Source organism: Brassica rapa, chromosome A03, assembly GCF_000309985.2.
Source record: "Brassica rapa cultivar Chiifu-401-42 chromosome A03, CAAS_Brap_v3.01, whole genome shotgun sequence".
In the NCBI taxonomy this organism is placed as follows: Eukaryota; Viridiplantae; Streptophyta; class Magnoliopsida; order Brassicales; family Brassicaceae; genus Brassica; species Brassica rapa.
Genome location: NC_024797.2, coordinates 19,345,052 through 19,367,011, shown reverse-complemented (window position 1 = coordinate 19,367,011; position 21,960 = coordinate 19,345,052). Strand labels below are relative to the sequence as shown.

At 36.7% G+C, this 21,960-nt stretch overlaps 4 protein-coding genes across 5 annotated transcripts; all 4 read right to left on the bottom strand.

Annotated features, from left to right (window-relative positions):
- Positions 1-650: 650 nt before the first annotated feature.
- On the bottom strand, positions 651-3,819 carry LOC103859833 (transmembrane protein 53). The gene is made up of 6 exons (XM_009137410.2): positions 3,392-3,819; positions 2,655-2,747; positions 1,743-2,547; positions 1,565-1,670; positions 1,279-1,475; positions 651-1,198 (listed from the first exon to the last, which is right to left on the bottom strand). The coding sequence occupies exons 3-6, from the start codon at positions 2,486-2,488 to the stop codon at positions 928-930; spliced, it is 1,320 nt and encodes a 439-aa protein (XP_009135658.1). The 5' UTR covers positions 2,489-2,547; positions 2,655-2,747; positions 3,392-3,819; the 3' UTR covers positions 651-927.
- Positions 3,820-4,781: 962 nt separating this feature from the next.
- Positions 4,782-11,957, bottom strand: LOC103859831 (myosin-1). Its single transcript, XM_009137409.3, has 23 exons — positions 11,716-11,957; positions 10,984-11,266; positions 10,798-10,899; positions 10,575-10,718; positions 10,346-10,496; positions 10,234-10,261; positions 9,972-10,137; positions 9,794-9,857; positions 9,678-9,691; positions 9,488-9,572; positions 9,147-9,250; positions 8,906-9,044; positions 8,586-8,704; positions 7,904-8,056; positions 7,610-7,699; positions 7,413-7,490; positions 7,084-7,242; positions 6,710-6,916; positions 6,386-6,591; positions 6,164-6,299; positions 5,972-6,101; positions 5,757-5,903; positions 4,782-5,680 (listed from the first exon to the last, which is right to left on the bottom strand). The coding sequence occupies exons 2-23, from the start codon at positions 11,257-11,259 to the stop codon at positions 4,968-4,970; spliced, it is 3,411 nt and encodes a 1,136-aa protein (XP_009135657.1). The 5' UTR covers positions 11,260-11,266; positions 11,716-11,957; the 3' UTR covers positions 4,782-4,967.
- On the bottom strand, positions 11,715-17,938 carry LOC103859830 (E3 ubiquitin-protein ligase RING1-like). Of its 2 annotated transcripts, none has more exons than XR_004456074.1 (2): positions 16,546-17,938; positions 11,715-16,183 (listed from the first exon to the last, which is right to left on the bottom strand). XR_004456074.1 is itself a non-coding variant. In XM_009137408.3 (2 exons), exon 1 carries the CDS (start codon positions 17,587-17,589, stop codon positions 16,681-16,683), a length of 909 nt encoding a protein of 302 aa, XP_009135656.1. In that variant the 5' UTR covers positions 17,590-17,938; the 3' UTR covers positions 15,970-16,183; position 16,680. The 2 variants fall into 2 exon arrangements, 1 of the variants encoding a protein (XP_009135656.1); XM_009137408.3 differs by having other exon boundaries at positions 15,970-16,183; positions 16,680-17,938.
- A 250-nt stretch (positions 17,939-18,188) lies between these two features.
- LOC103859829 (sugar transport protein 4) lies at positions 18,189-20,606 on the bottom strand. Its single transcript, XM_009137407.3, has 4 exons — positions 20,244-20,606; positions 19,833-20,152; positions 18,991-19,620; positions 18,189-18,910 (listed from the first exon to the last, which is right to left on the bottom strand). Exons 1-4 carry the CDS (start codon positions 20,374-20,376, stop codon positions 18,449-18,451), a joined length of 1,545 nt encoding a protein of 514 aa, XP_009135655.1. The 5' UTR covers positions 20,377-20,606; the 3' UTR covers positions 18,189-18,448.
- Between the last annotated feature and the right edge of the window lie 1,354 nt (positions 20,607-21,960).

Here is a 21,960-nt window from a genome sequence, read left to right as displayed (position 1 = left end):
ATTTTCAGTTCAGTTTGGTTCGGATAGTTTTTGATTAGTTCGGTTCAGACAGTAAATATAAGAACCAGAAAAAAATTTGGTTCTCATTTGGATCCGGTTCGGTTTACATAGTTTAGGTAATTCAGATAATTTGGATAAAATATCGACTGTTTAGAATAAAATATCAAATAATTAAGATGATTTAGTTAAAAAAATTGGATTTTTCAGATTACTTTGGATATTTTGGATAGTATCTGGATAGTTTCGGATACTTTCGAGTAGTTTGGATACTTTATAATAATTTAGTTATTATCGTCAACTATTTTCAGACACTTTTAATATAATTTTAAAATAAAAATATATATTTAGTTATGTTATATATATATAATTAATATTTTTGTATATTTAGATATCCGTTTGGTTCCAGTTCTGTTATTTCAGATATAAAAATATAGGAGCCGTTTGAATATTTTAGGATATTGGTATGGTTCTGGTTTCAGATATTTCGGTTCAGTTCCAGTTCAGTTTGTTTATTTCGGATAAAAATTATAGGAACTGTTCAGATATTTTAGGGTATTGGTCTGGTTCTAGTTTCAGATATTTTGGTTCGGTTCCAGTTCGGTTTTTCGTTTCCGGTTATTTTGTCCAGACTGTCATGCGTGTCATGATTAAAAAAAGTACGAATTGCGAGCCCTTATAATTCTTAAAAGTTACGCAAAGAGCGCGATACTTTACAATTGGCGTCTCAACACCCTAACAGTCACTTTCTTATCTTCAGTCTCCTAAATGTACAAAACTTAACCATTTACAAGGAAAGAAACAGTCTGTTAACTGTAATAATTCAATATATACACCATTCCAAACCAAAAAAATCATCGAAGTAGTATTCTTTCTTTCTTTCTGTATGGAGTTAAAAAGTTAAGCAGCAACAACACTTGTGGTAAGTCGCTATGAAGAATGATTGCAGGAAGCAAGAACAAAGTTATCCATGAAATGGTTGAGTTCAGCTGTATAGAGTTCTGGATTACTCCTGAAATGGTCTACATGAGGTGAAGATATGAAGTTGCAGGCACGGACCTCGTGTCCTGCTTTCCTCTGCTCTACAATGAATGATTCAACTTGCCCCGCGGGTATTACTCTATCTGCAGAGCTGTATATGTATAGCTGTGGACATCTTGGTTGTGATGATGATAATGTATCTACAACATCTGCGAGCCTCCTGTAATAATAAAAACAGAGTTGAGTTTGTCAAATGTGATGAAAGGTGAATTCTCTTGGGTGTGTGTGAGCTTTTGTTACCTGTTTACTTTGGGAAGGTTTAGTATCACTCCGAAGAACTTCTCAAGAATCAAAAGCAAAGCTGTTTCTGTTACAGCAGGCTTAGGCTCCGAGAAGTTAACACCTCCAATGTTTGACTCACATGAAGAGCTTGCGGATCCTCTAGTGGCTACACTGTTTTTCTTCAAGAGGGCAGCTGAGAAACCTGATGCCCATACCTGTTTACACAAGCCATATTAGTATCCAGAAACTGCAAAAGCTAAATGACCATTATAACATAGCAATGAATGCAAGAAGCATCTCTGACAGTAGGATCAGCAGCAGCAACAGGAGCTGAGTCCACTATGCAACCTTTAACCCTTCCCATCAATGATGAATCTTGCCTCTGAAACTTTTCCAAAATGGCCCCATATCTGTAAATACAGAAAATTTCTTGAGTGAGATATTAAACCGCCACATGCAATGACCAGAGATATACAACTCACGTTAACCATCCTGTGTTGCTGAAGGTATGAAAGACGAGATTCTTCTGTTGCTGCTCCTCTTCATCCAACCAATCAGCCAAGTGGTTAACCAGCGACTCGACGTTCTTCTCAGCTTTTCCTCCAACTTTGTAGCTCATAATCTCATTCATGGGGAGAGTAAACGTGATGACATGGTAACCCCTCGAAGTATACCAATCAGCATATTTCTTCAGATGCTTCTGCTTCGACCCAAGCCATCCAAGCAAAACCACAACGGTCCTATTCTTCTCTGAGGCACAACTCGAGGAACCAGACAGATCAAGTGCACTGGTCTCAGGCAAATGCCATTTGTATGAAACATCTGGAGCCACAAGCGAGGCTCCAATTGTGAATGCCGCTGGTTTTGAAGCCTTAGCTAACTCTGCAGACTGATAAGCGCTGCGAAGAGCGGATAAAGAAGTAACAGAAGGAGCAAGCTTGCAGCTCGGATTAGGAGCTAGGAGGAGATCAACATTTGGTAGAGGAAGACGAATCCTCGAGACAAAGGACAAATCTTTGAGCTTGGAGGTAGAGATTTGAGAAACCCACAAGGACCTTTCGTCATGAACTGAGCCAGAGACTGAAGCAGCAATCTGATCCGATTCAGAACCTCGAACTAGTGATTTAAGAGAAGAGAACTTCTCAGAGACATCTGCAGATACAGAAGCGGCGATAACAGCAGCAGCGGCAACAAGTGGCCGTTGAATAATGCCAGACAGAGAACCCATGATGGCCACAATCTAAATTCAATACAGTCCAAAACTAGCATACCAATGGAAAACGAGTCCTGTTATATAAGAAGAGAAGTAAGTATAGACACACACAAGCACAGACACAAACAAAAACACACATGTTGAAAACGCGTGTAAGAGTTTTAAGATGGTGTTAAATTACCTGGAAGCTTCTGGTAACTCGGGCTGCCAAAACTTGACAGCCCGACCTTAATGTACTAAAGACTTGTCAAGAGTCAAATCTCTCTTGTATCCTCTGCAAGAAAATCGTTTCAGGTTTAAATATGAGTTCTTAACTAAAACAGTTTGAAACTAAACACTAACCAAAAGATCTCTTATGATGTTGACACAGAGAAAAAGAAAAAAACTTTCTCTTTTGCCAAAAAAAAAAAAAAACTTTCTCTTCTCTTTTTGTAAAATCATGAGGATCGCACATCCAACAATGGCAAAAGATACAATTTTTAGATAGAATTGTTTCAAATTATGAGAAAAACGATGAACCTCTTTTATTAAAAAAAAATCCCCAAAATTAATTACGGAGTCAAATTGATTGTTTATTCAACATTTTGCAAAGGACCCACAATGGAGACATAATCAATCAATCGCGTAGATCTCTCTGGAAAGGGGAATACAACACGACATGATTGATGTCGACCAGCCCATTCTCCAGGCGTCAGAGCAGGGCAATGATAAATCGACGGAAACCAAAAAAAAAAAAAAAACTCATTTCACGGAATTTGAAAACCGCGATTGATTGGGTGTAATTAAAAGAAGATTCGAGTTTGATACGATTGATCAATGTAAAATTAGAGAAGCTGGGAGAAGAAAAAAGCGAGATGATGATGATGAGCAGTAATGTTGTGAAATAGCGAAGAAAGGAAGGAGAGAAAGATAACTCACCGCAGATATAGAGACGGAGGAAGAAGAGGGAAACGAGAGAGAGATTTATTTGTTTTGAGCAACGAGGAAGATGGTATGACCCCTTTATATACACCAACCTTCAACCCGAATATTTATGTCTGACCAAACAATTAAAAAAAACTAAAAAAAAGATGAAACTTTGTATACAAACCGAACCAGTAAAAAAATTAATTAATTATTTTAAGACAGCTTTTTTATTTTTTTCATTACAGGTTTCTATAAAAACTTGTTGGTTTATTAATTATCTAACCAGAAAGATGTTCCCAAAATGCCGTGTGAATCATACCACCTCTTGGATCATTGGATTGGATGTGGAACATGAAGACATTGAAGTTCCAATACGCACAATATTTTAAAAAAAGAGTTTAATAAACGAGTTATCATGTGGCTTAAGCGCATAATTATTGTAAAAAAAAAGAGTTTAATAAACGAGTTAGAAACACATGTCTTGGCGGTGTAAATAAGAGCATAATTATTGTATTATATAAAAAATAATATTTTGTCAATTTTTACGTAAAAGAATATTCTATTTGGATATCCAATAAGAAGAAAAAGAGAATATGAGGGAATCTTGGTTTTACATTACGCCAAGTTGTCCCCACCACCATTTCATTTTCTTCCTTGCTTTTTGGAAGTGTTGTGAGAATCGATTTTATTCCTTAATCGGACCAAAATGTTTGGATTCCTCTTAATCCTCTGCAAAGTTACTTTATTTATGGACCATATATATATTTATCTTACCACTCTGCTATATCTCTTTTTTTTTTATCAAATGCATTCTGCTATGTCTATTTGTGTCAAATCCTGAATCAATCACTTAACCAATATACAAACCAAATAGACATTAGTTCTGCTGAAGTTAAACAAAACTAATTGAATTCTGAAAGTGTTTTCCTCAGATTCTATGTAAACTTTGAAATATTATTATTTTCCATCGAGGAAAAACACTATTCTGCAAAATTGGTGAAATAGATAAATAATTTATAAAAAAAATCAGACTTTTTAATATATACAAATACCATACTTCAGCATTAATTTGACATGTCAAACTTTTGAGATTGACTGCAAAGACTTAATCTCGATGATCCAAGACCCCAGAACATAGCCGAACTTTTTTATTGAGCTGAAAGAGTTGATGAAGCTGAAAAACAGATTCACAGAGTTATCGATTGTTTTTATTCATCGTTCAGAATATATATCGTCTGATTCATTAGCTAATATAACAAAATCCTTTTATTGGTTGTTTTTTGCCGTTAATCTCAAGTTTGAGTGATAAACATTCCAGAAAAAAAAAATCTAATAAGTATGCTCTTCTTTTGCTTATTATACGTGAAGTGTGCAAGCAGTTCGTTTACCCGTTGCTTAAGCTAAAAAAAAGAGCTAAAACTTTGTTTACTACAAAAACAAGACATTTACAAACATTTATGATTTGTATGATCACATAATAATAATATGCGTTTTGTCTTAATCAACATCATTAACTTACTTTCTTTACCAGCAAACGAACAAAGTTTGCCTATAACAATAGTCCTCACCTTCTATCAATAGGTATCAATCAATACCTGGTGCTATTTCTCCTTCCCCACCACTTCCTCTTCACCTTCTCCATCGAACCACCACTCTCTTCACTCCCAAGCTTACTCAATATCATCTTCGTTTCCCTCAACCTCCCTCCATAATCCTTTTTCCACGTCTCAAACATCTGTTTCAACCTCCTCAGCTCTCTATCCGGATTCAAGTTCGCTTCCACCTGACCAGACTTCACTTCCACCAAAAACTTCGCATCATCACCAAACACTTGAGCTCTCTGTTCAAACTCCTCAGCTAACCGTCCAATCACACTAAGCCCCGCGCTCATAGGTCGTTGTTGCTGTTGTTGTCTCCCCCCTCCTCCCTTGAACTGGTTACTGCTTGAATCCCAATCCGTTGCATCACTAGCATTAACCGATGCATCTGAGTTTCTCGCCGAGTCCTCAACCGCTAGGCTTTTCTTTGCTATGGAGAGGCTGGACTGCAAAGACCGCATCTGCTTCTGCCAGATCTCCTCCATTGACTTCATCTTTGTCTCGTACTCCGACCACCTGTTCTCGTACTGTTGAAGCCTCTGTTGAAGAATGTCGTTCTCTTCTTCTTTCTCACGTAGAGCAGCTTCTGATTTAAGTACCCTGCGTTGAAGCTCGGAGAGTACTGACGCCTTCACCAGCACCTCGCCTGATTTTAGCCATCCAATGTCCCCTGAGCATCTTCTAACCAACCAACCACGAATTGCTGCAAAGAAGATTACACTAAGTGTCATGAGAAGACCTACAACATCTAAAAATGTACAATAAACAACTTTTTTTACCTGATTGTATCACAAGAGACGCTTCTGTTACGTCCTGATACTGTTTCCTAGCAATCTTGCTTTTAACTTGGCTTTGTATAGTAGCAGCAGCTCTATGCCTTTTTCGTAAATAAGCAAACTCTTTTCTTACTTTCTCTCCGCGAACGACTGTTGCAAAAAGACAATGAGATTAAGATGCAAGACCAAGGTAATGAACTGAGAGGAGAGAGTTATACATGACTGGAGAGTATAGATTCCCATTCTAAGCTCCTTCAGGTGACAGCGTGCTTTGTATCCTCTAAAAGAGCTTTGCACACGTAAAATGCCATGGAGAGTACGGTTCCTTGTATCTTCAAGAACACCAATCTGCAATGCACATGAGACTATTATGTATGCCCCTAAGACATGAGCCGTCTTAGCTATTATACCTGTCCGGTTCTGAAGAACAACTTCGTGTAGCCAACTTGATACATCTCTGGCAAGATGTTAAACTGATGGAGAATCGCAACTGAAACACTTAGAGGATCTTTATCAGCAATGTTCTCCACCAGAAGGAAACAATACCTGCAGTATTATCATTTAATGGTTACAACTTAAGAAGAAAAAGCCTGTAAGGTCTAACTACTACAATGATTGATGGGCAGTGTCACCTTCTGGCGAATTTCTGATGAGACATTCTTGTGGGAAATCCAGACCGTGAAATTCGAACTACTTCTAGGACCCCACAGCATCTTAGCTGCTGTAAGACAAGCCCTTGCTCATACAACCCTGGTGACTGTACGTTATTTGGCTTGATGCAACGAATGAAATGTGGGGTAGTGTTTCCTAAACGCTGCATCAATTGGAATAGTTGACCCTGGAAAACACACAAACCAGGTTAGAAAACTTGTATGCAAATAATGAGCTTTGAAGTAAAGCAGGTAACCAAAGCGGAAGCAACACCAGGTTTTGTGTTTAAGGCCAAAACACACTACCTTAAACTTAGTAGCTACACTCAACCGCTGGGAATCAGCACCACCTGCTTTGTATAAAGGGCCAACAACAGGTTTTTCAGATTGGATCAGCATGCTTGAAGCAAATGCTTGAGGAAGGTGGCAGGAACAAGAGGACAACAGTTGTATAGAATCCAGATGCAACAAATCTCTGTTCTTTTCTAGAAATCCAGTCGTCTCATATGTAACCTGATTCGGCAAAAAAAAAGCAAGCAGTCAAGACCGAGACTATATTCATGTTTCCTATCAAATTTTATATCTCCAAAAGATCCCACAGACTTGACTATAAATTGCCTCTTTAAGTTCTAGTATGCCTGTAAATTGGTATTACTGACTGAGGTTTCAAGAGCTGTTACCTCTCCTGCATAGTGGACAACTGTGAAAAGCTTCTCTCGAGCTCCTCTGAAACATGAATTAGAGAGCAAATGTTGTTTTAGCTTGTTTGCAAGTGTCAAATCTGTGCCATTTGGAAATGTAGATTCCTCATCCAGAAGAGAGAGCAGCCCTAATGGTTTCTGCACAAACAATGAGACTAAATTGCTTAAAAACATGTTTCAGACTAAAAGCATTTCCACAAAAAAAGCTGAACTCTATTATATTATTTATATTATAGTATCCATCTCACTTGTGACAAAAAAAAAGGTATCCATCTCACTCCCTAGTCTATTGTTTTCATAGTATCTACCTTTTCAAAGAGACTAAGACAATCTTGGTTGTCCTCAAAATCAACCCTCGTCCAGTCAATTCCATCCTGGATATATTCCTGAAATAGTAGAAAGAAACATTAACATCTTGGTTCGCTTAAAACTGAGCTTTTATTCTATTGCTATGTAAATGCACTACATGGACCCGTTTAGTTTAATCAGAGAGGGGGAACTTTACCTCTTGCTCTAGTTTAAACAGGTGACGGTTGAAGTGTTGCTGCAATCTCTCATTTGCATAATTTATACAGAACTGCTCAAAGCTATTTTTCTGCACAAGAATGTGAAGTTGTTCAGCAAATCAATTAAAATTCAGTTCCTCTTGGGTCCTTCAACTACAGTCAACAATTCATTTGCCAAAAAGATTATAATATTTGTCATTATTTAGGGATGTAACCGCAAACTGTAGGCCTAATGATGTAGAAACAGTAACTTTGTTCAGGATAAAGCACAGAGAGACAGAACAGAAGCTTACATTAAATGATTCGAAGCCGTAGATATCAAGAATGCTGATGGATCTGCCGGTTCGCCTCTTTCCTACTGCAAGAGATTTGTTGATCTGTTCAACCAGCCAGTCAAACAGGCACGAATAGATTGATTTCGCTAAAGCATCTCTTGCATCGATGGCCTGAAAGAAAATATCAGCAAAACAAAACGTATCAAGTAACGCAAGAAGAACTCTCGTGATACTAAAACTGAGCAAAGAACAGAAACAGAATCGTTATCTTTGGAGGGACTCAAGTCTATTATTAGAGTTGATGTCAAACAAGATTGAAAACATTGTTTCCAAAAAAATGTGCAGCATGGATACTAATAACGCAAATGTCATATGTGCTAGCTACGTTGTCAACAAAGGGCGCATGTGCACCCACAATAATAATAAAGTTTACATTTTAAAGCTTAAAACTAAGAGAATTTGCTAGCTAAATTGGTAAAATTCTTATTATGCACCCACAGTTTTCAAATTCTATTCTCTCCAATGTTATTTTTATTAAAATAATGCACCCATAGAGTAAATCTTCTGGCTTCGCCCCTTTAGGATGCAGAGATCAACCAGAGCAGAAAACTTGCATCCTGTAATTGCCTCTCTATATTGACCGTATAAACCCTACTTTAACTTTGATTACACGCAAAAAGGCAGTTCTGTAAAAATATACCTGCGGTAGTGTTAGCTTCTGCACAATGGTATCCTTTCCAACTCTCATGTTACGTTTCGATAAACTTAGCTTAAGGTCATTGCTGTTGCACCCAATCAATTTAGCAACAGTTGACAAACCTGAAAGAAAAACAATTACAGAACGTAGGTAAGTCTCCCTGCCAGATGAGACATGAATTAAGCAGGACTGGTGCTCGTAAAAGTAACAACATAAAAATGCTTAGTGGAATGCAGCTTCAACGTTCATGGACACAAAAGGAAATGTTTTTTAACTCAATTAAAGTAAGCATCCCTAGTCAGGGACTGAAGAGGCTTACTTACTTTCATCAGCTACGGGTTCAACGTGGTTTTCATTGTCAATAACAGTGAAAGAAACATTCCCCAGCCATAATACTGCAGCAAGCATTGCGAATACACTTTCTTGATCTTCTTTACTAACATGAACAATGTCCAGAGCTTCCTGTAATAACAAAGAATTGTTAAATCAATATAGATTGAAATAATGGTCTGAAATGAGTAGATAAGAGTAAATTAGAATGTATCTCACTGAAGAGAGAACTACCTTAACAGTATGAAAACGTTCAGCATCGTCAACTCCACTGATTGAATAACAATTGCTCTGTCTCAAATACTTATACTCATGTGCGCTTGTCAGGTTTAGCTTCTCTGCAAATAAATGACGAATGGAGGAAAAAATGCACATAAATACAACTAATAGTTGACAGAATTTTATTTTACTTATGGAAGATGCAACTAAAGATTATATTAAGCACACATAGTTAATCCAGGTCCATCAAAATTTCATCTTAAACCTACATAAGATAATTTACAGACTAATTAAGCTAGAATCATGTTTTTAAAGTCTCCTTTCTAAGTTATTGTGTTCGTTTTTCGTAACAGTACCTCTAAGTGCAGGTGAAGCCCCAGCACAAAGTTGGTAAAATATATGATATGACCTTTCCCCTTCAGCACATTGGACCACTCTAGACTGTTAAAACATGTCAACGTACAAAGAAAAAAAAATGTCAAGGTTAATGAACCATGTTCAAAAATGAAAGTAATGAAGTAGGACAAAACATCTAAAAGAAGCTACCTTTTCTAGCAAAACTGCAAAATTCGAAGAACAGACAAAAAAATGAAACTAAGTTAGCTTTGGAGGAAAATGAACAAACAATGTGAAATGGCGTGCTTGTAAGGTTTTACACTTACAGGTTTGAACTTGAGCACCCGATATCTTTCCAGTTTCACTAAAATAAATCTCTATCAGTTTCCCCTGTAAATTTTAATATCAAAACAACACTGTGAGACATGCTACAACTTTTAAACTTTCAACAAACAGCATAAGAGAATCAAAATGTACAAAAAAGCACAATGATGAAGGGCTTACAAAACGACTAGAGTTATCATTTCTCAGTGTTTTTGCATTTCCAAATGCTTCTAAGATTGGGTTAGTCTTAAGTATCTCATATTCAATCCCGCTTCCACCTCCAAGAGCTGCCAAGTATTGCATAGCTATCTTAGCTGTCTCAGTTTTCCCTGCTCCACTCTCGCCGCTGGATGGAGAAAGAGAATCTTGTGATAAGAGTAAACCAAAAAATAGACAAAACTGCAAGCACTACTAATGCATCTTCACAAGTCATTTTACTAACCTGATAATGATAGATTGGTTAACTTCATCTGTATTGGAAAAGATAAAAATGGTGTGAGAATTACAATGTTTAAAACATTCCACAACTAACAAACAATGAACCACAATCTCACCGCGTATCATTTCACGAATTGCTGTATCTGCAATTGCATACACATGAGGACTATCATTTGATCTCTTCCTGTATGCTTCGATGTAGCTGCTTCCATATAAGGGAACCTCCTTGAAAGGATTCACAGCCACCAAAACTGGCCCTGCTTTTGTCTACCACCATAAAAAGAAAAAAACAATAGTAAATGTTGGAACATAAATGATAACAGATTCAGGGGAAAAAATACTTACATATATCATGTCTTGGTTGTACCTATAGTTAAGGTTGTACAACACTGATGGCTCATTTAAGTAACTAAGTTGCATTAGATCGTCCACTCCATCAAGAATATCAGGATTTGCAGGTACTAGAGTCTCTGACATGACTTTTATAACCTGTTTAATCAATGCGGATTCAAACACTTGAAATATTATTAACTCATGCCTATCTTAGGAATACAAAAGAGTCACTTACTTTTCCCTCAGCCAAAGAAAGAACAGACTCCTCTCCTGAAGTTGACAGTATCTTCCCAAGCTCCCAGTTACCATTGGGAAGTTGAATCCAAGATTGCAGTATCTACAATTTTAAAACAGTCAAAATGTCATTCTATGTACCTACCTAGAAGCAATAAGTTTGTTCTCAGTTTAGCTAGAAATCAACCTTCTTCCGAGCGTATGCACTAGTGTCACTCCACCTGCGTTCATCACTCTGAGGCAAGGGCATTGTAGCAGCGGCATCAGTATCCATATCATCAGATAAAGACTGATGTTCAACGTGCCCACTATATGGTGACTCCTCACTATCCCCAGCAGCAGTATCACTTGGACTAATCCCATTCCTTAAGCCACCTTTTCTTGGAACACTAGAACCATCAAATCTATAGTCTGCCGGCAGAGACTTAAGTGAGTTCATGGATGGAGTCACCTTTTGTGACATTTTTTTCCTGCGAGAAAAGAAGGAAGCTAATCAAGCTCAAACAGAAGTATGCAAGAAGAAACTCCCACTCAACATTCAAAAGACATTTCTAGTTTTATTAACACACTTTAGGGCATAAAAAGTAATGCTTTTGTCTCGACTGTTTTCAAGTTCCTTAATCATCAAAATGAACAAAAGGAAAATAGAAAAATCTAACAGCTTTCTTGCTGAGGATAACGAAACTTTCAACAAAAGCAAATTGAGCTCAAAACTTGAGATACAAAGAGACTCACAAGACCCAAACCAATCAGAAGAAAGATACAAACTTTCTCCATTTAAGTAGAATGCATAAGAGTGAGAAATACAAAAGAACGCAGGGATTCTCAAATTTATTCGATTTAATAATTAATACCTTCGAGAATTAGATGCTCAGCATAAAAAAAGTTTGAATTTTTCTTAGAGATAGAGAAAACCCACCACAGAGAAGAAGCTTCTGGTTCTGTAAACTTGAAAGATCAGAGTGAAAAGGTCGGTGTGGAGATATTGAAAATGCCACCGGTGTGAAAAAAGGGCCTAAAGAGCATAAATCCTCAAGTAACAAGTGAGGAGACTGCTTGACAGATTTCAAATTTGGAGAGACAAATGCCACAAGTCCGAGTGAAGAAGAAGATTCAGCTTTTTCTCTGCTTCACAAGAATAGAAGAAGCCTGCTGTTTGTTTTAGAGCCTTTATTTCTGTTTTTTTTTTCTTATCTTTTTTGAACTCAGAAGACTTGCAGTTATATATATTTGGGCTTATTGGCTAAATAGCCATATTTCAGTGTGAAATTAGGTGAGTAGCATTGATTTTGACATAATTAAATGTTAGACTCTTTGGTCACATTTTCTCCGGTTCTGCCCCTTCACATAAACGGTTGCCAGTTACAATTCCTAAAATAAGTGATGTGGTGTTTTCCAGTGGAATATAAAAACATACATAACGATACGCAGATGAGAGGCCAGCTGTATTTATCACATATGATAGAAAATTATAAAAGAAAATGAGTGGATAATAAGAATACACGTTCTATATATGGTAACGTAACAGAGAAACCAATTCAGAACATTGCTATTCTATATGACACAATAGTATATGTCATGATGTAAATGTCAAATAGTATGGAAGTGTAAAACCTCAGTAAACACACAGAGGAATATATACTACACCCTATTAACTAATCACTAAACTTTACACAGAAATATGACCTCAATGTGAACCCCAATCTTCAAATGGCAAACCCAATATGCCAGAAACTAACCCTTCTTTAATCATCACTAAACCCTAAAAGAAAATATAAACCCTAAAAGGAAATATAAACCCTAACCCAATTATGAAACTAAAACTTTTCTATATTAATTAACTCTCTATCCAATCTTCAAATGGAGAACCCAATATGCCAGAAACTAGCTCCTCCTCAATAATCACTATACCCTATACGAAAATATAAACCTTCATCCTATGCTACGTTGCATGGAAGCTTCATCGGACGTCCGCTTCCCGCTTCGGAACCGGAATCGGAATCGGAACCTTGTGGAAGCTTGCGGAATCTCGTTTCCAAAACGCTTCTAAAATATTCTCTTTAAAAACACATTGGAAGTCATTTCAATTAAAACTAATACTATAAATTATCTTTATGCATTAATGTTTTTATTAAAGATAAATCATATATTCAAATATATTATGTCAATTAATTATAAAGAATTAAAAAAATATAATATTATTTATTTAATTTAATTTATGTGTATTTGCACAGTTTAAATATGAAGTCATTTCAAAATTATTATAAATGAATAAATGCTTTATTTTAAATTTAAATCATATAATTTTTAGTTTTAGATTTTTTAAAATAATCTTACATATGTATATATATATTCCAATTTTTAATTTTTAGTCTTACATATATATATATATATATGGATACGCTTCCAACACGTATCCGCTTCCTAATTTTTTTAAAAATCTCGCTTATGCGCTTCCATACGCTTCCGCTTCCACGTACCCGCTTCCGTTTCCATGTAACATTATTCCTATGTCACTTCAAATCTTTGATAAACTAAACCTATCAACTAATCACTAAACCCTACACGGAAATATAAACCCTAATCCAGTGTGAACTCCAATCTTTTATAAATTAAACCTAAATTTTAAAATGTCAGTAAAATGCAATACTATTTTACATAAGGCATATATAATAGAAAATGTGAAAATGTAGTTACAATCTAAAGATCATCTTAACACATTTCTCAAATGTTGATATGGCTATACCTTCATGAAATGTGGTTATGCTTACCCAAATGTCAACCCAATCGTACATAACTAAACCCTATCAACTAATCATTAAACTCTACATGAAAATATAAATCCTAATCCAATATCCAATATCAACCTCAATCTTTTTTAAACTAAATCAAAACCACTAATCACTAAACCCAACATGGAAATATAAATCCTAATCCAATGTTAATCATAATCTTTCATAAACTAAACCCAAATTTTGAAATGCCAGTAAGATGCATTTCCATTCTACATGAGCATATAGAATAGAAACGGTATCAAAACCACTAATCACTAAACCCAACATGGAAATATAAATCCTAATCCAATGTTAATCATAATCTTTCATAAACTAAACCCAAATTTTGAAATGCCAGTAAGATGCATTTCCATTCTACATGAGCATATAGAATAGAAACGGTGTCAAACGATATAAGACAGTAAATATTGTTCAGATTTTGAAGTGTTTACAATTGAGGGAAAAGAAGTAATGCTTATACCAAATTCAAATTGATTGTAGGGAAAGAAATTAAAATTGACGGCATTTAAAGAAAATAGGTGGAAGAGACAACATCATATGAATATCATTTCCATTCAATATCACATTGTATTATGTTTTATTTGATGTCATAATAAATTTTATTCCATTTACGTTCAACATATTATTTCTTTTTACAAAATCATATACACACTAATATAAAACACATTTAGGCACCGATACAAAACTAATATCAAGAGAACATGAAATAACAACGAACAAGATTGAACCCTCTTATGCATTCTTGACCACATCAATCCAAAGGAAGTTGAAATATTTGTTAATCCGTCTTTCCAGTGAGTTCAAAACATGTCTCAACCAATCTACTTGGAAGGCCTAATTCGTCCATGCCAAACCTAAGGAACTAAGTAAGAGGGAAACATTGTTATAATAGAGTAATTCATTCTATTTTATATAGAAAATATTTTTTTTATTTCAAACAATACGATTGTTGATAAAGAATGATAGCACATATGTTACAGATCATTCAATTCCATCTCAAGTAGAATAGGTTGTCAATTGATTCCATCTCAAATAGCATAGTTCGAACATATAGTTTTCCTATTCCATCTCAAATAAAATAAGCGTAAGAGATTTCACGCATACAAGTTGTATTATAGATGCTATTCCATACAACAAATTATATTACTATACTATTTATTATGTATTTCTCCTAAAATTCAAAATCAAGAACAATCGAGGAAACCAAAACCCTAAATCAATTGGTGAACTTCGACGTAAAAATCAGATCCGACATGCAATGGTACGAGGTTGTAGATTTACCAATTATAGTACTCTAATTCCGACAATAGCCCAAATAGAAAAGAAAAATAACAACATATGAAGAGATTTGAAGGTAAACACCTGAGAACTTAATGTAGTTCCAGAGATATGAGAAGAATCAACGGTGTGAAGTGGAATAGGAACGGTTTGGTACTACTCGCCGCTGACACCCTAACGATGTTGTGTGACAGACGATTTCAGATGAGAAGAAGAGGATGTGCTTGCAAAGAATGAAGAAGAAGTCAACAATTCAATGTTAATCCAATGGAGGTGATGATGTGCAACAAAGCGGTGTCGGAGAGCAATGAAAGGATACGAAGTTACTAAGGAATAAAAAAGAAAGATGTGAAGTCAGTAAAGCCACATTATACTTTTTAGATATAATAATTAAGAATAATTTTTTTTTTCAGGTTTCGCCGGTTGCAGGAAAGGGCAATATTGTATTAATTTATAAAGTTAACACCGTGTATAGAAATGTTAGGAAAAATAGCTATGCAGTGAATTATACGTTTTTGTCTGGTTATACACCCCAATTCCTCTATATATTTTATCAATTAAAATGTTATCCGACAATTTTAAATGTTTTTGGTTTTTTGCCACCAACTGAATTTTGAGAAAGGTGAATTTTCAGCACCTCACATGTCCTGAAACGACGATTATGTCCTATTTGTGTGTTTTCTGTTAAACTGATGGTTTCAAATTTTAAACATTGTCAGATAAGCAGAAGAAAAAAATGATTATAATCAATTTTTCTATCAATAGTGATGCCCAACTAAACAGATACAAGCAACGAATAGATAGCCATTTTTTGTTGGTTCCCGCATCATACATGCCATTACCATATAAGAAGAAAAGCTGAAAAAAACAATGGGAAAAATGTTGCACATTTGTGACTACGTGTAATATAGGATAAGTTTGAGAACAAAAAGCTGTAAAGTCGTTTGATACAAAGTTCACGAAACACACCACAAGGGACTGTTTATATTTTCAGTATGTGTCCGAATTTTGCAAGTCATATATGTTTAAAGTTTGATGAGTGAATCAAAATCGTGTATAGGGATCTCGATTTCACATACCCCAATCATGGAATGAGAAAATAAACAAAATAGCACTTGAATGAAATATTGCGATTTTTCTTTAAACTCACAATCGTTATAATCCCAAAAAGGTACAGACGAGAACATGACTTCTTTTTTTTTGTTGGTAAATGTACAAAATATGGTAAAACCTCAACGTCACTTTTTTCTTTTTCCTGAGAACTTGTGCACATCATTTTTCCAATCCAATCTACAAGCAATGACTCTGGCCATACTGCGCCACAGATGAAAGTAGCAAAGCTTTAGGACAAGTGGTTCCACAAATAAAGAAAGGTCTAAATCCATTAACAATTACACTAATGGATTAACCAAATCCTTAAATGCTAACTCAAATAACTATATAAACCTTAAGACCAATATCTCCATGACTAATACGTCTACTGAGTCCAATATCCAAGGTTAGCGCATTACTCAGAATGCCCAAGATATCTAATCAGCTAACAGAGAGGACCACCAAGAGCAAGCCAGGAACTACTCTATACCTACAGAACTTCTTGATCAAGCACAGCCACATTTGAGCTCAATATTGCAAAACAGATGCCTAACCCGAAAATTCAACTTCAAGCTAATGCATACCGATGAAACGACCCGAGCATGACGTTAACATAGTTAGCCACACACATCGACAAAGTTCTCGCAGCCACACAACCATAAAACAGCAAGTAGTCTAGTTCAAACAACGGATTCTTACTAAGGCAAGAGACACAAACCTCAATCCAAATCATCCCCCCTGGTCTCAAGATTAGCTCCACCTCCACTTCCAGGTGCTCCCGACCCAGAACCATCACCATCACCATCACGTCCCCTAAACGGCAAAGGCACCTGTATACTAAACCTCCTCCCCGTCTCCACATCCCCCTGTCCACCCCCACTAGCCTGACCCCTACTCTCATACTCAGGATCATCCGTAGGCAACTCGTACCGACAAACCGGACAAGAGTTATGCAACTCCAGCCACGGCATCAAACAATCCTGATGAAACACGTGCTTACAAGGCATCTGCTTTACATCCCCACCGTCCTCAAACTCATCCATACAAACAGCGCACTGGTTCATCTCCGACCTCACCATATCCTTCGTCACCTTAACACTCGGCAGCCCGTCGACGGCCGATTTCGACGCCGGAGGAGTTCCATACCGGTTAGGATCATTCTCCGCGAGCTGCTGAATCAGCTGCTCGAGTCCAGGGCCGAAGAAGTAGTCCCCGAGGTTCCCCGGGACTCGGTTTGATTGATCGGAGGGGTGATTCTCGATCACGAACTGCACGTGCGTGCCGCTGGATCGGAGATGCTGGAGGTGGTTCTGGAGAAACGACACCGGATCGAACGCGTCGTTTCGCGTGGAGCGAGGCTGCATCGAGGGGTTGGAGCCGAATAGGAGAGGGAGTAAGGTGGAGAAAGGATCGGACATGGGGAAGAAGCCTCCTCCGCTAGGGTTCAGATTCGGGGGTGGATTAGGGTTTGGTTCGTCGTATTCTTCGAGAAACCCACCGGAGCAGAGAGGGCAGAAGGGATCGGAGGAGGTGGAGGAGGTTGAGATTGTGACTGTTTGGTTGCATTGGTAACAGAAGTACATCTTTTCGACCGCCGCGGCGGCGGTGGAGTTTCCGTCGGAGGACATGACGGAGTCTGTGGAATTTGGTCAAAGAGGAAGAAATGAACCGTCGCTGGGAGAGAGAGACTGTTTGTGGCTCACGAACGATGATTAAACTATTTGGGCTTCGGCCCATATACGGCCCGTATGTTTTTATTCTAAGGAATTTTTAGTTTTGTCTTTGTCAATTTGGCATGCTATGAAAGTTTCTAATCAAGAAAAGTTTCTATTAAAAGATGAGGAATATGAGTCAAATCCAATTAAAACTAGTTTTTAGTTAGAATTAATGTACAGTAATGTAATACCTGAATCCAATTCATAATTGTTCCACTATAAAATTGGTTTGTCATCTACTAATCTGATATTCCAAAATTAATGGATTAGAACACTTTTAAAAATGTTTCATTTACTTCTACCTAAAAATTGTTGTAACAGAGACGTACTTCGATCTGTGATGATAAAAGAAGTTCATGATAAAAAGGGTACTTCAATCATATCAAAATGGTACCTACCCCTTTTGGACAAAACTCAAATATCAACTGAACTATTCTCGTATCTCGATTTAGCATTATAACTCTTTTTCCAAATAAATATATTAACAGGAATGTTAAATAAGAGTACAGAAACATAAGACAAACTGATTTCACTTTTCATTATTTTTATTTTCTTAACTTGCTTTAGGTCGAAACTTCAATTGCAACAAAAGAGAAATTTAATAAGAAGAAAGAATAAACTACGTCAAAACTAAGTCCTCTGCTTACAAAAAGCAGAGCGGCTTTCTTTCAAGAATAAACACATTATTCGACATTTCATCCTTTGAATCATCACCTTTCTCTTTTCAAGTTTTCTCACAAGTCTTTTGCCCAAAGAAAACTTTGTTCCATCATCACACCGCCTTTTGTTGTAACTCAGCAGCACTAACACCAACAGCTTCATCAGGAATAAACGTTCCCCAGAACCAGTGTGCCTTCCACACTCTGTTCATCTCTTCGATTGGTACATTCTTCGTCTCAGGCAACATCAAGTAGATAAATATTGTCATTATGAAGACAAACACCGCAAAGAAGAAGAATAGTCCGAATTTCATGTGACAAAGCATCGTAAGGAAGAGCTGAGCTACAAGGAATGTGAAGAACATGTTGACCGCTACGTTTATGGCTTGTGCTGCTGATCGGATCTCTAGTGGAGATATCTCACTAGGGACCAGCCATCCCAACGGTCCCCATGACCAGGCGAAACCCGCTACATAGATGCAGATCAGTGCCACGATAACATTAGCATCTGTTTTCCCTATGTTCCCTGTTCCAACTGTTCCAAATTTGACTCCAATCATGATTCCAATAGCGATCTACAACACAAATAAAGATTGAGTGTTTGTCAAGAAACGTAAAGTAGAGCTAGGGTTAGGGTTTAGAATTTTGTATTTACCTGAGAGATAAGCATCTGGATACCTCCCTGGAGGAACAAGACTCTTCTTCCAAACCTATCAACTGTGAAAACAGCGACGAAGGTGCACAAGAGCTCGATGATACCCGTTACCATAGCTGATAAGAGCGAGGCTTTACTACCGAACCCTAGGGTTTGGAACAGAACGGGAGCGTAAAATGTAATGACATTGATTCCAGTAAGCTGTTGGAAGAAAGGAATGGCGCAAGTCATGATCAACTGTGGTCTGTAACGTGGAAGCAAGATGTTCTTCCATGGATGTTTCACTTGCTTAGACTCCTCGCTTGCATCAATGAGATCTTGAAACTCTTCTTCGACTTCATCTGTTCCTCGGAGAGATCGAAGCATTTCCTTGGCCTCTTCAGCGAAGCCACGTTCGATGAGGGAGTTTGGAGTGTCGGGAAGGATCAGAGCTCCGAACATGATCATCATTGCAGGGACACAAGCTAACCCTAGGGAGATTCTCCACCCAATGTTCCCTTTCATCTGTGCAGTGAAGTAATTGATGATCGTTGCAACAACAATACCAAATATGATTGCTACTTGAAACCCGTTGTTGAAGGCTCCTCTAAGATTCGGAGGTGCCATTTCCGACAGATAAACCGGAACAGACTGAAACCAAAACCGATTAGTATAAGCTGCCATTGTAACTTCTTTACCAAGTTACTTCTATCCATGGAGGAAATAAAATATTATAATTTTCAACTTAAAATCAATTGGCGATAACTAGATTGAATCTACCATTTTATATATTAGTTTATTAATTCTCAAAATACCAGTGTAGACTCTATACATTTATTAACACAACATTTTTAGAAACTTACTTGATTGGCAAATCCGACACCGAAACCGAGTAGAATACGACCGATGAGAAGCATGGCTATGTTTTGGGCAAAGCCGTTGAAAGCAGAGCCGACAAAGAAGGTGAAACCACCAAGAAACATAGACCACTTCCTTCCAAAAATTCGGGTTATCGTGGAGGCGAATAAGGAAGAGACCAGAGCCGCTAAATAGAGAGACGAAGTGAAGAGAGTGAGAAGCTCACTATCGAAACGACAGTACTCATTCTCATGTGCGCTCTTCATCTTCTTGTACACGTGAGGGAAAAACTCTTTCAAGAACGGCTCCATTGAGGTTACCCCTCCTACAAGCAATAACAAAAAAAAAAAAACTAAATCACACAACCAATATTTCCTAGATCAGATCAAAAAAAGAACAAGACTTGAAAACAAAACCTGAGATCCCGAGATCGTATCCGAAGATGAGACCACCAAAAGCACCGATGAAACATGTTATGAACACTTTAGGTGTCAGTTTGTAATTATAGTTTCGAACTCCCGGCGTTTGACTGACAAACCCTCCAGCCATTTCTCCGACGTCGTGGAAGAGTCAGTGTTGAGCAGAACAGATATTGTTCGAATAAGGCAAGAAACGTTTGATATTGAAAATGAAGAAGAGCAGTTGGAATTTATAGGATTTGAATCAACTGTCGAGTGACGTTGTGGTCGGGGAAAAGAAGAACAGACTGTTGTTGGTCTTCCACTGGCCTATTCCTCTGGATCTTATCTGCTTCCGTAGATCTCGTGTCTTTTTATAGGTTTTATTTATCTTTGTTTTCGTCAACCTTCTGATCTTATATATTAGTGAAAGAAACCCTCAAAAATCAGCCTATCTATTTTTAACCCTTAAGTATTATTTTTTTGGGTCAAAAGCCTTAAGTATTTTTATAATGAAATAATTCCTTAACTAAAAACTGTTAGAAAATTGATTCTCTCAGCGTTTAAACCCAAAACAAGTTGTATCTTTATTAAAAGCCACACGATGTTTGGTTGTCAGTGACTTGTCACTAAACCACAATTAAAAACATTGGAAGCAACTTATCATACTGTTAAGGTTTTAAGATTTATACATTCAGATCTGAGGTTATCTCAAACAATGCAATTTCTTACAGATTATATATGATGCAAACTTTTGTGTAATGTGTGCTATCCATTGTGAAAAAAAAAAGAGAAATTGCATTGACTATACACAACAAAAACCAAAATTCATTAACTAACTAAAAACACTCCCTCTTTCCTACTTTCTCTTCCTATCTCTCTCTACTCTCTCTCTAAAAATCTAATTTTCCTTATTTTTTTTGGTTATTTAGCAAATAAGCCCAAAAAAAAATCCTTTTGTAGACCCAAAAAAAATGTGATATCAAAAAGCCTAAAATCTCAAAAGGTTCAACCACAAGTATGTACATGTCTCAAAATGAGTGGTTTAAGCGATAGAGACATACTCACCCAGTTTCAATTTAGTTGTCGTTGTACATTAAAATTTTCATTTTAAAAAGTGTCATTTTATAATTTCAGTTAAGTCTGGATATTCGGGGTTCCAATCGATTTCGGTTTTGTCCAATCAGATTTCGGTTTTTCAGGTTTATCAAAATCATTCGGGTTATATAAAAGTTCGGTTTGGGCACCGGTTCAGGTCGAAGATAACAAATCTTCAAAAAACGGGTACAACCCGATGAACTTTTGGTTTCGGGTCCCAATCGATTCTTCGGTTTAAAATTTTCTGATTTGTATCTACTTTATAACCAAAATATAAGTAAAATCGGTTCTTCGGTTTTAAAATACCTGATTTGTACCAATTTTGTAAACAAAACATAAGTAAAATTGATTTGAAAAAAAAGTTCATGCAAAACATTATTCACTGAAAACAAAACCAAAATCTAAAAACTTCAAGCTTCAACTGCCACCTTCAACCATCAACGTTCATGTAATATATATTCATTTTAGATGTCAATAATATCTTACTGTATTTTGGATACAAATTAGGAATTGAGATCATGTTTGGTACAAGTTCTTTTTATGACTATGAATGTTTCGGGTTCTATCGAGTATCTATTTAGGTTCGGTTTGGATAATACTTGTAACCCAAAATACCATAAAACAAGATCTATTTGGT

Bases quoted from the DNA above. Each gene is read 5' to 3' on its own strand.
- LOC103859833 (XM_009137410.2), bottom strand. From the start codon at position 2,488: ATGGGTTCTCTGTCTGGCATTATTCAACGGCCACTTGTTGCCGCTGCT. The intron at 1,476-1,564 runs GTCAGAGATGCT...TTGTGTAAACAG, and splicing joins TTGCTGCTGCTGATCCTACT to GTATGGGCATCAGGTTTCTC. The intron at 1,199-1,278 runs GTAACAAAAGCT...TTATTATTACAG, and splicing joins AACCTTCCCAAAGTAAACAG to GAGGCTCGCAGATGTTGTAG.
- LOC103859831 (XM_009137409.3), bottom strand. From the start codon at position 11,259: ATGTCACAAAAGGTGACTCCATCCATGAACTCACTTAAGTCTCTGCCG. The intron at 10,900-10,983 runs GTTGATTTCTAG...TTAAAATTGTAG, and splicing joins GTGCATACGCTCGGAAGAAG to ATACTGCAATCTTGGATTCA. The intron at 9,045-9,146 runs GTAGTTCTCTCT...TTGTTATTACAG, and splicing joins AACGTTTTCATACTGTTAAG to GAAGCTCTGGACATTGTTCA.
- LOC103859830 (XM_009137408.3), bottom strand. From the start codon at position 17,589: ATGTCCTCCGACGGAAACTCCACCGCCGCCGCGGCGGTCGAAAAGATG.
- LOC103859829 (XM_009137407.3), bottom strand. From the start codon at position 20,376: ATGGCTGGAGGGTTTGTCAGTCAAACGCCGGGAGTTCGAAACTATAAT. The intron at 19,621-19,832 runs GTAAGTTTCTAA...TTTTGGTTTCAG, and splicing joins GTGTCGGATTTGCCAATCAA to TCTGTTCCGGTTTATCTGTC. The intron at 18,911-18,990 runs GTAAATACAAAA...TTTGTGTTGTAG, and splicing joins TCCAGATGCTTATCTCTCAG to ATCGCTATTGGAATCATGAT.